General features: G+C 32.0%; 1 protein-coding gene and 1 non-coding gene across 3 annotated transcripts; one reads left to right on the plus strand and one right to left on the minus strand.

The window, feature by feature from the left end:
• The first annotated feature begins 3,340 nt into the window (after positions 1–3,340).
• Positions 3,341–5,703, plus strand: LOC105141351 (myb-like HTH transcriptional regulator family protein). Of its 2 annotated transcripts, none has more exons than XM_011048537.1 (6): positions 3,341–3,701; positions 3,779–4,117; positions 4,280–4,356; positions 4,504–4,540; positions 4,661–4,775; positions 4,876–5,703. In XM_011048537.1, exons 2-6 carry the CDS (start codon positions 3,859–3,861, stop codon positions 5,522–5,524), a joined length of 1,137 nt encoding a protein of 378 aa, XP_011046839.1. In that variant the 5' UTR covers positions 3,341–3,701; positions 3,779–3,858; the 3' UTR covers positions 5,525–5,703. The 2 variants fall into 2 exon arrangements, with proteins under 2 accessions (XP_011046839.1, XP_011046840.1); XM_011048538.1 differs by having other exon boundaries at positions 3,341–3,693.
• Positions 5,704–9,459: 3,756 nt separating this feature from the next.
• TRNAI-AAU (transfer RNA isoleucine (anticodon AAU)) lies at positions 9,460–9,533 on the minus strand. The gene has a single exon. It is a non-coding gene; the product is annotated as a tRNA-Ile (tRNA).
• Between the last annotated feature and the right edge of the window lie 2,482 nt (positions 9,534–12,015).

Raw genomic sequence — 12,015 nt, forward strand, 5'->3', positions numbered from 1 at the left:
TAAACAAGGCTTTATATTTAGGTTATTTAAAAGGTCTTCAGACTGATCTATGGCAATATATAATTCATCTACAATATACAAAGGACACATTAATATTCCTGTGAGATGATGTCTCTTCATTGTTGTATGTCAAGAGGATTCTCTGTTAGTTTAAAATCATTTTGAGTCTTGAAGTTAATTTCTATAAAAGCTCTCTTATATGAATTAACTTGGATGAGAATTACACTTTAGATTTGGCTAACACAATTTTCTATCGCAATGATTCTTTTTCCGTCAGATACCTTGGGTTGCTTTTAGGTGTCAATCCAAGTACGCTTTCTACTTGGAAACCGGTGTTGTCTACTATTAGAACTAAATTGAGTACTTGGAAAGGGAATATGAGCATGGTTGGGATGATATGTTTGATTAAATTAGTTTTAAGTTTTTTGTCTTTGTATTATATATCTATTTATCATATACCAAAGGGTATTATTAATGCCATATCTTCTATTAATCATTCCTTTTTATGGAGTGGTAGTTTGAATTCCTATAAAATTTAGATGGCTTTGTATAAGGTTATTGAGTCAAAATCTTTTAATAGTCTTGGCTTGGGGTCTCTGTATCACAAATTTTGTTGGCTTTGCTCTTTAAATGGCTTTGGAATCTAAATAATGGAGTGACAAGAAGCTGACAAGAATTTATTCATTAAAAGTATCATTCTAATTTTGCTAATGAGCTTCATGTGTTTACTAGTTCTCTTTCTCCAACCTGATATAACATTGTTTTGGTTTTCTCCTCAAGTAAAAGCATAACCATTCCACTTAAGTTCAAAATTAGGTTCAAGGTGGGTGATGGTAGTAACATTCATTTTAGATCAATTCTTGGCTAAATACTCTAGTTTCTCTTCAAAAATTATTTTTTAAACTATTTAATCTTTCATTGCAGCAATCAATTAGCCTTACAAATATGTATAGCTTGGTTGATAATTTAATTAGCTTGACTTGGAGGAGGAATACCAGGTTCTCTGAGCTTTGTATGTAGCAAAGTTTAATTATAGAGATGAAAAGTGGTTTAGTTTTTTCTTAAGGTGAAGATAAAAATATATAGAGATTTAATAGTTCTAGCATTTATTTAGTTCATTCAGATTACAAATTTCTAGACAGCTTATCTATTTTTTAGAGGGTTCTTTTCTAGACAGCTTATCTATTTTTTAGAGAGTTTTTTTTTTTTACTCTAAAACGGTTTCACACCTCCTAAAATTGATATATTCATATGTCTTCTATTTAATAATAGTCTCAACAATAGGTTTTTTTTTTAACACTTAAAAGGAGATTATTAATTATGAGGATATTCTTTGTCCTGTTATGAGGAGATTAAGACTAGTAATCTTTTGTTTTATCATTATATTATTACATGAAATTTTTAAGGTAGATTCATACATTGGTTTGAGTGTGGTGTTTAAGTTGTTTATAAAAGGATCCTAAATAGAATCTTCAGGAATGGTACAGATTAATCAAAAACAATTTTCAGTGTTAAGATATTATTATTTTTTACAAAGGTTTTTATTGGTTTATCTGGTTAGTTCATAATCAATTTATCTTGGAGTCCAAGGTCCTTAATTATGATGTGATTTTGTATCTCATCTCTCATTGTTTGGCTTTTTGGTTGAAATTCTTAATTAGAAACTCCAATTACACAAGTTTTGATTTGATTAAAAACCCTTAATGTATCTTGAATTAAACTAATTAGTTTGATTTTTGTTTATTTTCTCCTTTTAGACACTTACATTGTAAGTTTTTATTCCTTTAGTCACCATTTTCTTAATGATATTGTTTTAATTTAATTCTAATTGATTACTATTAAAAACAAAAGGTCAAAATATGGATCATTGTATTTGTTGTTTATTGTTGTATTTACTTTGATGAGTTTCTTAAAATTATTTTTTTTAATTTTATATTTTAATATTAATTTGATTAAGAATTAATTTATGTTTTCAGTTTCATCCTTCAAGGTTGGAGTTTTTTTTGTATTAGGCTTCCTAATTTTCTTCAATTTTTTTTATTTGTTTATCTTAATCTCATTACTTAAATCATGAATTTAACAAATTAACCTGAGTTGACTTATATTTTTTTAGGATTGTTTTTCAAGCTGATTTTGTTATATTTAATCCTTCAATATTGAATTTTTTTGGAATTAAACTTTTTCATCTTTTCTAGTTTTCCTTATATTGAGTTTTTTTATTTGCATGATTTGAAGCATAGTGTTTTGTTGGCTTATCTGGTTTATTGGTTGTTTCTTGAGTTCTTTTTTTAATTAACTTATTTTTCATTAATTGTTTTAATTTTATTTATTAATATTATGTTTGATTTATTTAGAAATCAACTTTAACTTCTTTTTTTTATTTATCTTTTTTATGTTAATTTATGTATTATAATCTGACTTGTATATTTAGTATGCTAACTTAAATTAACTTATGTCAATTTTCTTTTTCCTTTTTTCAATTTGTTTTTTCTTTTTTTTTTCTTGGATGGAATTCTAGCTTTGACATCTTTTATATTTTGGTGACCATTCTTGTTTTTCTATCTATTCCAATAATTCTTTTTTGTTTTTATTTGTCCATTAATTATCATTATCTTTTTTTTATCTAGTTAGATTATACTCTTTTTTTTGTTAGTCATTTTCTTACTTATTTAAAAAATATTTGTTTCTCCCAAGCGTATTTATTTTTACTTAATAAAAGATGTTCCGGTCCATGGCATCGCATCCACCCACAAATCAAGTTACAAGGTAAACACAATAAATCCCACAAATTTCTAACAATATGGGTTTACAGTGATCCAAAAACAAAAAATTAATAATAATAATAATAATAATAATAATAATAATAATAGCTACATGAATAAATCTTGCCAACAACAAAACCTTCTCAACAAAATCCTCAAAAAAAGAAAAGAAAAACAAATTCACAAATAAAAACTTAATCGAGAAAATCTCATAAATCTGGAAATCTCAAAAGACTTCATGAAAACTAATACAAAACCTTCTATATATGCTTTAACTTCTGTTTTTTTTTCAACCAAGAAAAGGATCTCTCCTCCTTGGATCCAATATTCAAGGGTTTTTGTAGATCCAAGGAAACACTAAAAAAAATCACTCTATACGATTTTGTAGATCCAAGGAAACACTAAAAAAGAATCACTCTATACGAAAAAAAAAAAAAATACTATAATACTAATAAAATTGGAAAATTGAAATATTTTTTAGAACAGGAATTTGATATAAATTCCAACAACTTTTTCTTTTCTTTTCTAACAATTAAGGCCCACATGCGGGTCAGAACGAAAGGGAGGAAATTTTCTCTACACGAGAAAGGCTTCTCTACCTAGCTGGTTTGTTTTCTTGCTTTGCATGACATCCATGCATACATGGACAACATCACATGTTCAGTAGAGAGGGAAACCGTATCATATAATATAAATTAATAATCTAATAGAACATACAAAAATTTAGGTGAATAATTGTTTACATGTCCCAAGAAGGAGAGGGAGAGGGAGAGACTATCTTCTTTGTCAAGATCTAGGGTTCCTATCCCCTCTTTTTGCACGAAGAACTGCATCTCTTTTTTGTCTTGCTTAGTTGATGAGTTTTCATTACCAAAATCGATGCCTCGTGTCTTCTGAAGAGCAGTTTTTCTCTCCTATCTCGGAGTAGGAGGTGAGAAGGTACATGGTTAACTACGGTCACCTTCGTTTTTAGCTTTGTAAATCTGTCTGTAGCCCTAAAATCTCTTGCTATGAAGTTGTCTTTGTCAGGTGAAATAGAAAGTTTAGACTAAGATTTGGGAAGAAAGATAGGAGTGGAGTCAAAAGGAAAGATCAAATGGAGGAAAGCAACCATACTGGATGCTCAAAAACAAGTGCCTCTATACAAGATCATGATGAGAGTGCTGGTGGAGAGAATGATGAAGAAGAAAGTAGGCCTAAAAAGGGAGGAAGTTCAAGCAACAGCACGGTCGAAGAAAGCGAAAACAAGTCTTCAGTAAGACCCTATGTTAGATCCAAGCTGCCAAGGCTCCGCTGGACGCCTGAGCTTCATCTTTGCTTTGTTAAAGCTGTGGAAAGACTTGGTGGCCAAGAAAGTAAGTCAAGATACCATATTTTTGCTTGAATTCTCAAGAACTGAAATCCTCTCAGGACGGTCATAAATTCGGATTTAAATTCTTCAGTCTTATGGATTGACGTTGTAAAAACAAGTGAAAAATACTTATTATCATTTTTTTTTTGCTAATTTGTTGGTGCAGGAGCGACTCCCAAACTGGTTCTTCAACTGATGAATGTTAATGGACTTAGCATTGCTCATGTCAAGAGCCATCTACAGGTAGTTTTATTGAAGAATTAAGATTAGTTGTATAACAATTCCTTGGAAATATATTATTGGTTGCCGTTCATATATACATACCATAAGGTGATTCAACATGTTCTAATTTTCTATTTATTTTCCTTCTTGGCCTGGAATCCTAATCAGATGTATAGAAGCAAGAAGGTAGATGATCCAAGTCAAGGTAATTAAACCCTTTACATTCCGTTCTTCTTCTTGACTTGATGAACCATGAAGATAGATAAAGTCAGGGTCTCTTCATTTTGTTCTGATCCGTAGAAGTACTGGCCTTTATTACATGCAGGCATGGCTGATCACAGGCATCTTATGGAAAGTGGAGATCGCAATATTTATAACCTCAGCCAACTTCCCATGCTGCAAGGATATAATCAGTACCAACGACAAAATTCCAGCTTCAGGTATCAAATATGCAATCAATAGGCATTCTTGTTCTCTATTTTGATAAATTAAGAAGATCTTTTTTTTGTCCATAAAATTTTTTCTTCCTGTTTTCTGAAGGTATGGAGATGCTTCTTGGAATGCTCGTGAACATTTTATTTATAACCCTCATGTGGGTCGGTGTGTAATCGATCGAACCAGACCAGGATCCTATGGAACAGTGGCTGAGAGGATCTTTGGTAGCAGCAACAATAGCAACTGGAGTGCCAATTCTGCCAAGTTCCAAATGGGTGCTTCCTCTTTAATTTCACAATCTAAATGGAAAAATGAAGAGCTTAAAGGTGATCAGCAGTTGCCACAATCATTGCACAATAATAGATTCTGGCAACCCCAACCAAGTCCGAGCCTCATTGATGTTAGCCCTCTCGTGCTACCTCAAATGCAAACCAAAGTAGGGGAGAGTAGTACACATTTTAAGAGGTTTCTGCCTTCAGATTCAAAATCAGCAACTAGTACTGTACAAGAGTGGAAGACACTGAAAAGAAAGGCTTCAGATTGCAATCTTGACTTAGATTTGTCTCTGAAGCTAACACCAACAAAAGATCATGATAGCAACCAGCAAAGTTTGGAGGACAGTACTAAAGTTAACAGTGAGCTATCTCTCTCTTTGTACTCACCCTCATCCTCAAAGCTCAGTAGATTGAAGAGAGAAGGGGATGGAAATAAAGATCATGGAAAAAGGTCAAGTACTCTAGATCTGACTATATGAATGAGACATTCTAAGTGAGATCTTGAGGTACTTGTCCAAAATATTGCAATTCATATGATTGTCTTTTACCATTATACAAATCAATAGCCAGCATTTCTTAACTTCAAGCTTGCTTTCTCCAATGTCTCGTCATCATCACCGATGCACAATCTTGCCTATTATATGAATTAATTCCCGTCTGTATATAACATCACACATATGAAATCCAATATTACACATGCAGGTGCCTTGCCCTACCTCTTACATAAACTAGGCGGTCCAAGGTTAACCGAATCCCGTCATGATTTAATCTTTTATATATTTATTCGCACCCATCGGATGCTATGACATCCGATAAGACTCCTCTGAAAAATATAGCATCTATTATGAGTCTTTCTATAACCTTAATTTAGGTCTCTCCAATCTTGGTTAGAGATATGCTTGGAACTGAAGTGGGAACATATAAGCAAAGCTTGGTCTAATGGCAAGCAAATGAAGGATATTATAAAAGGGTAATATTCACCATTCAAACCATCCAAATGAGCTCAATTAAACTGTTAATTTAAACTAGCTAGGAAGATCTAGCTTACATTTAAACGATATGGTATGATTTTATTCTTACAACATGACTTGAAACATCTTTATTTTGACGATTTCCACCATAAAAAGCAAATTATATTTCATGGCAGATTTTATTCTTGTCCTGCTAACTTATTCTGAAAATCTGAAGTGCTTCCCCAGCTGATAAATCAGTTATAAAGCAAACGCATAGAGGCTCCCCTTAGTGTCTGCAGTTCTTTCTTCAGATATTGAAAGTCCACTGAAGAAATGCAGACTTAGAAGATGTTTAGCGCAGTAATAGTTTGATTTTTAAAATGATTTTTGCTTAAAAATATATTAAAATAATTTAAAAATACATAAAAAAAATTTAAACAAGAGATTCAAAATTTAGGGAAATAATGTTTGGAAAAATAATTTAAAAATACATAAAAAAAAATTTAAACAAAAGATTCAAAATTTAGGGAAATGACGTTTGGAACTGTAACACAGTTCCAAACATACCCTTAGTTACCTGAAGGACCACAAACACCTGAATAACAGTCGGATCAACCTATAATATATATTGTAACTCATTGCATATCATAACATATTTTAATACATTCCAGTGCGATTAGTCTAGTTTCAACGGATCAAAATCTATGTAATAATTTTCCAAAAACGTAGCATAATTACCTTCTTTCATAGCCTTTTCTCTCTCGAGTCCTTTCATGATCTCCTTTATATGAGTATTTTCAGTTTTAAGAGCCATTTGGGATGGCTGGTAGAGTGACGCTTGTAGAGATAACCAATATACTTTGACCTGCATCTTTGTTAAATATTTGAAACGTGGATGATCATCTGTTAGATACACACACACACACACATCAGTAGTTTTAAACCTTAAAGGAGATTGTCATGGGAGATAAAATATTTCATGCACCTACGTACCTCTTCGGCTTTGACATCTCTTTCGAGTTTTTCTACATATACCAGCTTCCGAAGTCGGGATCTTTGAGCAGACAATCTGCTGGACATAATTCTACAAAACAAGTGTGCCAATTTAATTAGGCAATCATATAAAAATTAATCTATATTCGACACAAGAACTACCAAATTAATTACAACATTCGTTTTTTTTTAAAAAAACAATTATTAATCTATATTCGACACAAGAACTACCCAATTAATTACAGCATTCGTTTTTTTTTAAAAAAATATGATTTTGTTTGGTTAGTGTTTTAAAACGAAAAAATAAATACAAAAAAAAGCATGTTTAATTAAAAAGATATAGATAAATATATAAAATAAATTTATTTTTGTTACATTTATGAACTTAATTTTTGTCTTTCTATGCTTAATTATTTTTATCCTTTTTTTTTATCCGCCGAAAAAAGCTAGGATATGGAATAACATTTCTTATATAATATGCTTAATTGTACGATTTAGAAATGGTATCCCTAAAATTTACGGGTATGACGTGTATTGCCAATAAGTTCCGATTAACTTATATTTGGCGATGCCGTGCATGGCCATAAATATTGATAAATTATATTACGTAAATCTCAAATTTAGCAATCGTGTGGACTTGTGCATATACATGCGGCACGTGTGCATAAACATAGCTATGAAATAGAAAATAATAATTTAAGAGACTGAATGAGATTTTAGCTACAACAATTAATATTTTTTAAATTTCATGTGTGATTAATTTAATTTTGGTAATTATGTGCCTCAAATGAGCATAGGTTATATATATAAAAATATTAATAGTTGTTTCAATTTATTTTTCTAAAAACTTTGGCAATCATATATGTAGTTATTAAAATAATATTTAGTTAGTATCTCGAGATATATAGAAGTGGTGAGGATATATATATATATATATATATATATATGTTATTATTCCTCAAACTAAACACGTTTATGTATTTTCTATATTTGATATTTTTATTTTAAAACACTAACTACATGCAACCATTTTAATGAATTTATATTTGATAATTGATGTACGACATGTTGCTGAAAATATTATTTTTATTATATGTGCTAAATTTTTAATTTGGGAACGCATGCGTCACATAAGCATAGAGATCATATAAGAAAATAACAATTCAAGGGAAAAAATCAACCGTTTAATCCTTTTCGATTTCAATTCCGAATCTAGAGCGTTGTCGTGCCTCCTCTTGCACTGTGTATCCTTCTGTTGCTCAGTGACGGTGCAAGAACATGGAATAACAGGCCCTAGGGTTCCATTACTCCTTGGATCCAAATCTCTATCGACCCTTCTGTTGCTCAGTGACGGTGCAAGAACCTGGAATAACAGGCGCTTTTAATTCCAGAGTATGAATTATCATTGAACAAAAAATTTTCAAAATAATTTGTGACTTCGTCAAGTTTAGTAACAATTTGATCTCTTTTCAAGAGGCCTCTAGTAGTAAAACCTTTTTTTATATATAAAATAGGAGATATTTATTAATCAATTATTATAGTCATTAAAAACATGGTTTTAACAGAGTAGTAAGAAGCTATTACCAGTCTCCGGCTTGACAAAGCAGGGTTCCTTCAGAAAAGCAAATGAATCTCTAGGCGATCCAAGGAGTAATGGAACCCCAGGGCGTGAATTCACCTCCATGTCAAAGTAGGAAGCAGAGTGACTTCTCTTAGAGTTCAGCATTTTGGAGGGTCGATAGAGATTTGATAAGCGCTGTTACCAACAAATAAGCATTATCCATATTTTTATATAATAACGAAAAACTATCAAAACAATAACAAGAAGAAATCAGAAAGACCCACTCACTTGGAAGAGCTAGTTGTTTGAGAGCAATGAAACCTTGTTAGGGCTTGTCAGCTATTTATATAAAAATCTCAATTGTCACAGGAAATTTCTTTCTAATTATTTGGCTACAGCCAAAAATATTGGAACCCCAAATTAATACGATTAAAATCACTAAGAATCCAAGAACACAAGGTAAGTTTTTGTATAATGAACAAGAATAACTTGGATCACCAAATTTAGACATATTGTGGCCTCGTTTATTTTTCTTAATGCGGAATATATGGTCTTGTACACAACAGATTGAAGAAGAAAGCGTATGGAAAAACCAACTAGATTTACCAAGTACGTCAAGAGTATCAGACCCAGAAGAGATTTACTTAGAAGGTCATTAAAATGGCTTCCAAAGCTAGCTATATGTAAAGGTGAAACACGCACCAACTCCATGGAAAAATTGATTTATATTGCATAGCTGCTGCACCCCTCTAGATCCTAGATATGATAGTGATTTAGCTCTATCTAAACTCTTGGTGCATTTGAAGATAAGGATAGATTAGCCCTAGACGAACAAGGTTACATATGGCAGGTGTTTGGTGGGAATTCTCAAAAAATAAAAATTGGTGCAAAAACTCAAAAAGTAAAATGGCCCATGCAGGTTTCGAACCTGCGCCCTTCGCGTTATTAGCACGACGCTCTAACCAACTGAGCTAATAGGCCAGTTGCCAAGTGAGTCGAAATATCTCAGTAAAGTCGCCTTCTAAACTGAGTTGGAAAGAAAGGCCTGGGCCTTTTCAAGATCGTTCTTCTACCTTTGCTGGCAATTGGGTATGGGGAATAGAGCTTCACTATTCTTTTGCATTTCATGCCCATCAAATTATCAAAAAATCAGTTTTATAATAAAACAATTATTTCGATAAATTCCATCTTAGCTTGCGAGGCATTAATTTTTTTTAATTGAATCCCTCTATCCAATTTATTGTTGTTTTTTACAGGAGAATGCTAATTTCTCATCAATGCACTGAAGAATCAATTGAAGAGTGGTTGGTGTCATATATAGAATCTCATAGGAATAAATTTTTACTTTAAGAACCCAATTAAAAATTGGTGGCTATGTTTGGAAATAACTTGAGATATTCTTTTCTATTATTATGTATGAGGTGTAAAAATTTAATTTCATAAATTTTGATAAAAGTTCGTATATATATTTTTATATATTTATTTTGAATTTTTGATTTCTTATAACACCCGAAGACATTGACTTTATCCAGAAGATCTGGTTCAATTTTAATTTTAATTATATTTGTATCTATCTAATAATTAAATAATGCAGCTATGGTCATTTTTTCTACGTATTTGCTCATCAATTTAAGCATCAATAGATTCAAAAGACTTTCCTAGACAATTTTAATGGTGTATCTTTCATTTAATTTGCTGTATTTAGAAGCATAAATTCTCTTAATTACTTACTCAAATCCTAAACAAGTAAAATTAAGAAAATAAACAAATCTTTAACCATGGAACTGCTCATTGAAATTATCTATAGTTAATTGTTAAATATTAGATAATCAAAGGGTGTGCATATAATTTATGCAAATAGCAATGGCAGCGGGTTAAATCCACCCCAAAAAATCCCCGCCAATGTTCAACGTATATAGCGTATATTAAATTATTAATTTTGTCGCTCTCCCCTTTATTGAAGCAAAGGACAAGACGCTACCACTTCCTAAAATCATTTACGCACGAAACAAAAATAATAATTGCTACATTATCACTTGTATTGTCTTCAAAATATTGCCACTAAAATCATGATTTTTAAGGAGCATGTCCTCTTCCTGATCAACTAGCATATTGGCACCATGTTTTTTAAGGTTAACAAGCCTTTCTATATATATATATATGATCACATAATTATAACCGAGAAATACGTTTTTTTTTTTTTGTATAATTTATGAGGTATTAATAAAACCCTCAATATTTGATGCAAATGATGTGTGAATCGTAGTTATAGATGGATGAGTCAGTACGAAATCATAGAATTATTCTTGTCCCGATACGATTCATTCACATACCTACATGGTAGGGTAGAAGTCCACAACATGCCAAATAAAATTTATGGTTATAGAGAAAAGGATGCCGTATACTACTTTTTCTCGAGGAGGAAAAAAATATATTACACACATATTTCTCATGAATAACATAACTTATTAAGAAAAAAAATTGTAGAAAAGATACGATAGTACCGATCTAAACTAATACGATATGTGTGTATTATCATAGTTGATGCTCCAATCTGTTGAAACTAGAAGTAGACATCGAATTAATTCGTCTAAAAACTACTACATTACATAAACTTAGGTACCTGATGTGGATCAAATCACATGAATCCATCACAACAGTATGAATTATATGTTCAAAGAAAAAAAAGTTCATAATAATAATCAAGGGGCTCATGCTCTTGATATCTTAAAATTGTGAAAAGAAGAAGCAAGCGCGCTCGCGCATATACATATATATGGAAATCATTGCAGTAACCTCTGGATGAATTAATTCTGAACCTTGATATAGAATCAGGTTGATAGCTCCAAGGATCTGATCATTGGCAGCAATTCAGGCCAGGCATATTTTAGGAACAGTGCAGATGCTGCAGTGAGCCTATATTTCTATACCGGTTGCTGGGCAGTCTTGTGCTCCAAGGATTGATGCATCAAGTACCCGTCTCTAATCTGACCTTTCAAGCCAGGTCTAACGGAAACATTCCTTGGCGAAACAGGCTCCGGTTGGCTGACTTTTGAGGCATCCTTTAGTCGCTTTGCACACACAAAGTAGAGAATAAACAGGAGGCATAAAGGGAAAAGCAAGAGCAGAACTAGCATCGTAATCTGACCGTGGATAGCAAAGTTACGGTCACTTGAGACAGGAAGCTCATCCTTCTGAGTGTGAACATCAGGGGCCAATGTAAGTTGTGATGGTAATGAGCCAGCATTAGCCATTGAAATTATCAGTAGTGACTTTACTTGCTTGCTGACTGCAAGTTGTAGTGGGCTAGAGAGAAGGTTAAGGGTCTCAATGTGCTGGGATGTTGCCAAGAAAAAGAGGAATGACTTGTTATGGATGGGATGGTGACAAGGAAATAGAAGAGGCTGAGCAGCCAATAATTTTTGTAATATTGAAATATGGCCCTTTTTAGACTATTCATGAA

This window comes from Populus euphratica, unplaced genomic scaffold (assembly GCF_000495115.2).
Source record: "Populus euphratica unplaced genomic scaffold, PopEup_1.0 scaffold329.1, whole genome shotgun sequence".
NCBI classification, from domain to species: domain Eukaryota; kingdom Viridiplantae; phylum Streptophyta; class Magnoliopsida; order Malpighiales; family Salicaceae; genus Populus; species Populus euphratica.

Excerpts from the sequence above, each read along its gene's own strand:
- LOC105141351 (XM_011048537.1), top strand. The coding sequence starts at position 3,859 with ATGGAGGAAAGCAACCATACTGGATGCTCAAAAACAAGTGCCTCTATA. Across the intron at positions 4,118-4,279 it reads AAGACTTGGTGGCCAAGAAA|GAGCGACTCCCAAACTGGTT; the intron begins GTAAGTCAAGAT and ends TTGTTGGTGCAG. Across the intron at positions 4,541-4,660 it reads GGTAGATGATCCAAGTCAAG|GCATGGCTGATCACAGGCAT; the intron begins GTAATTAAACCC and ends TATTACATGCAG.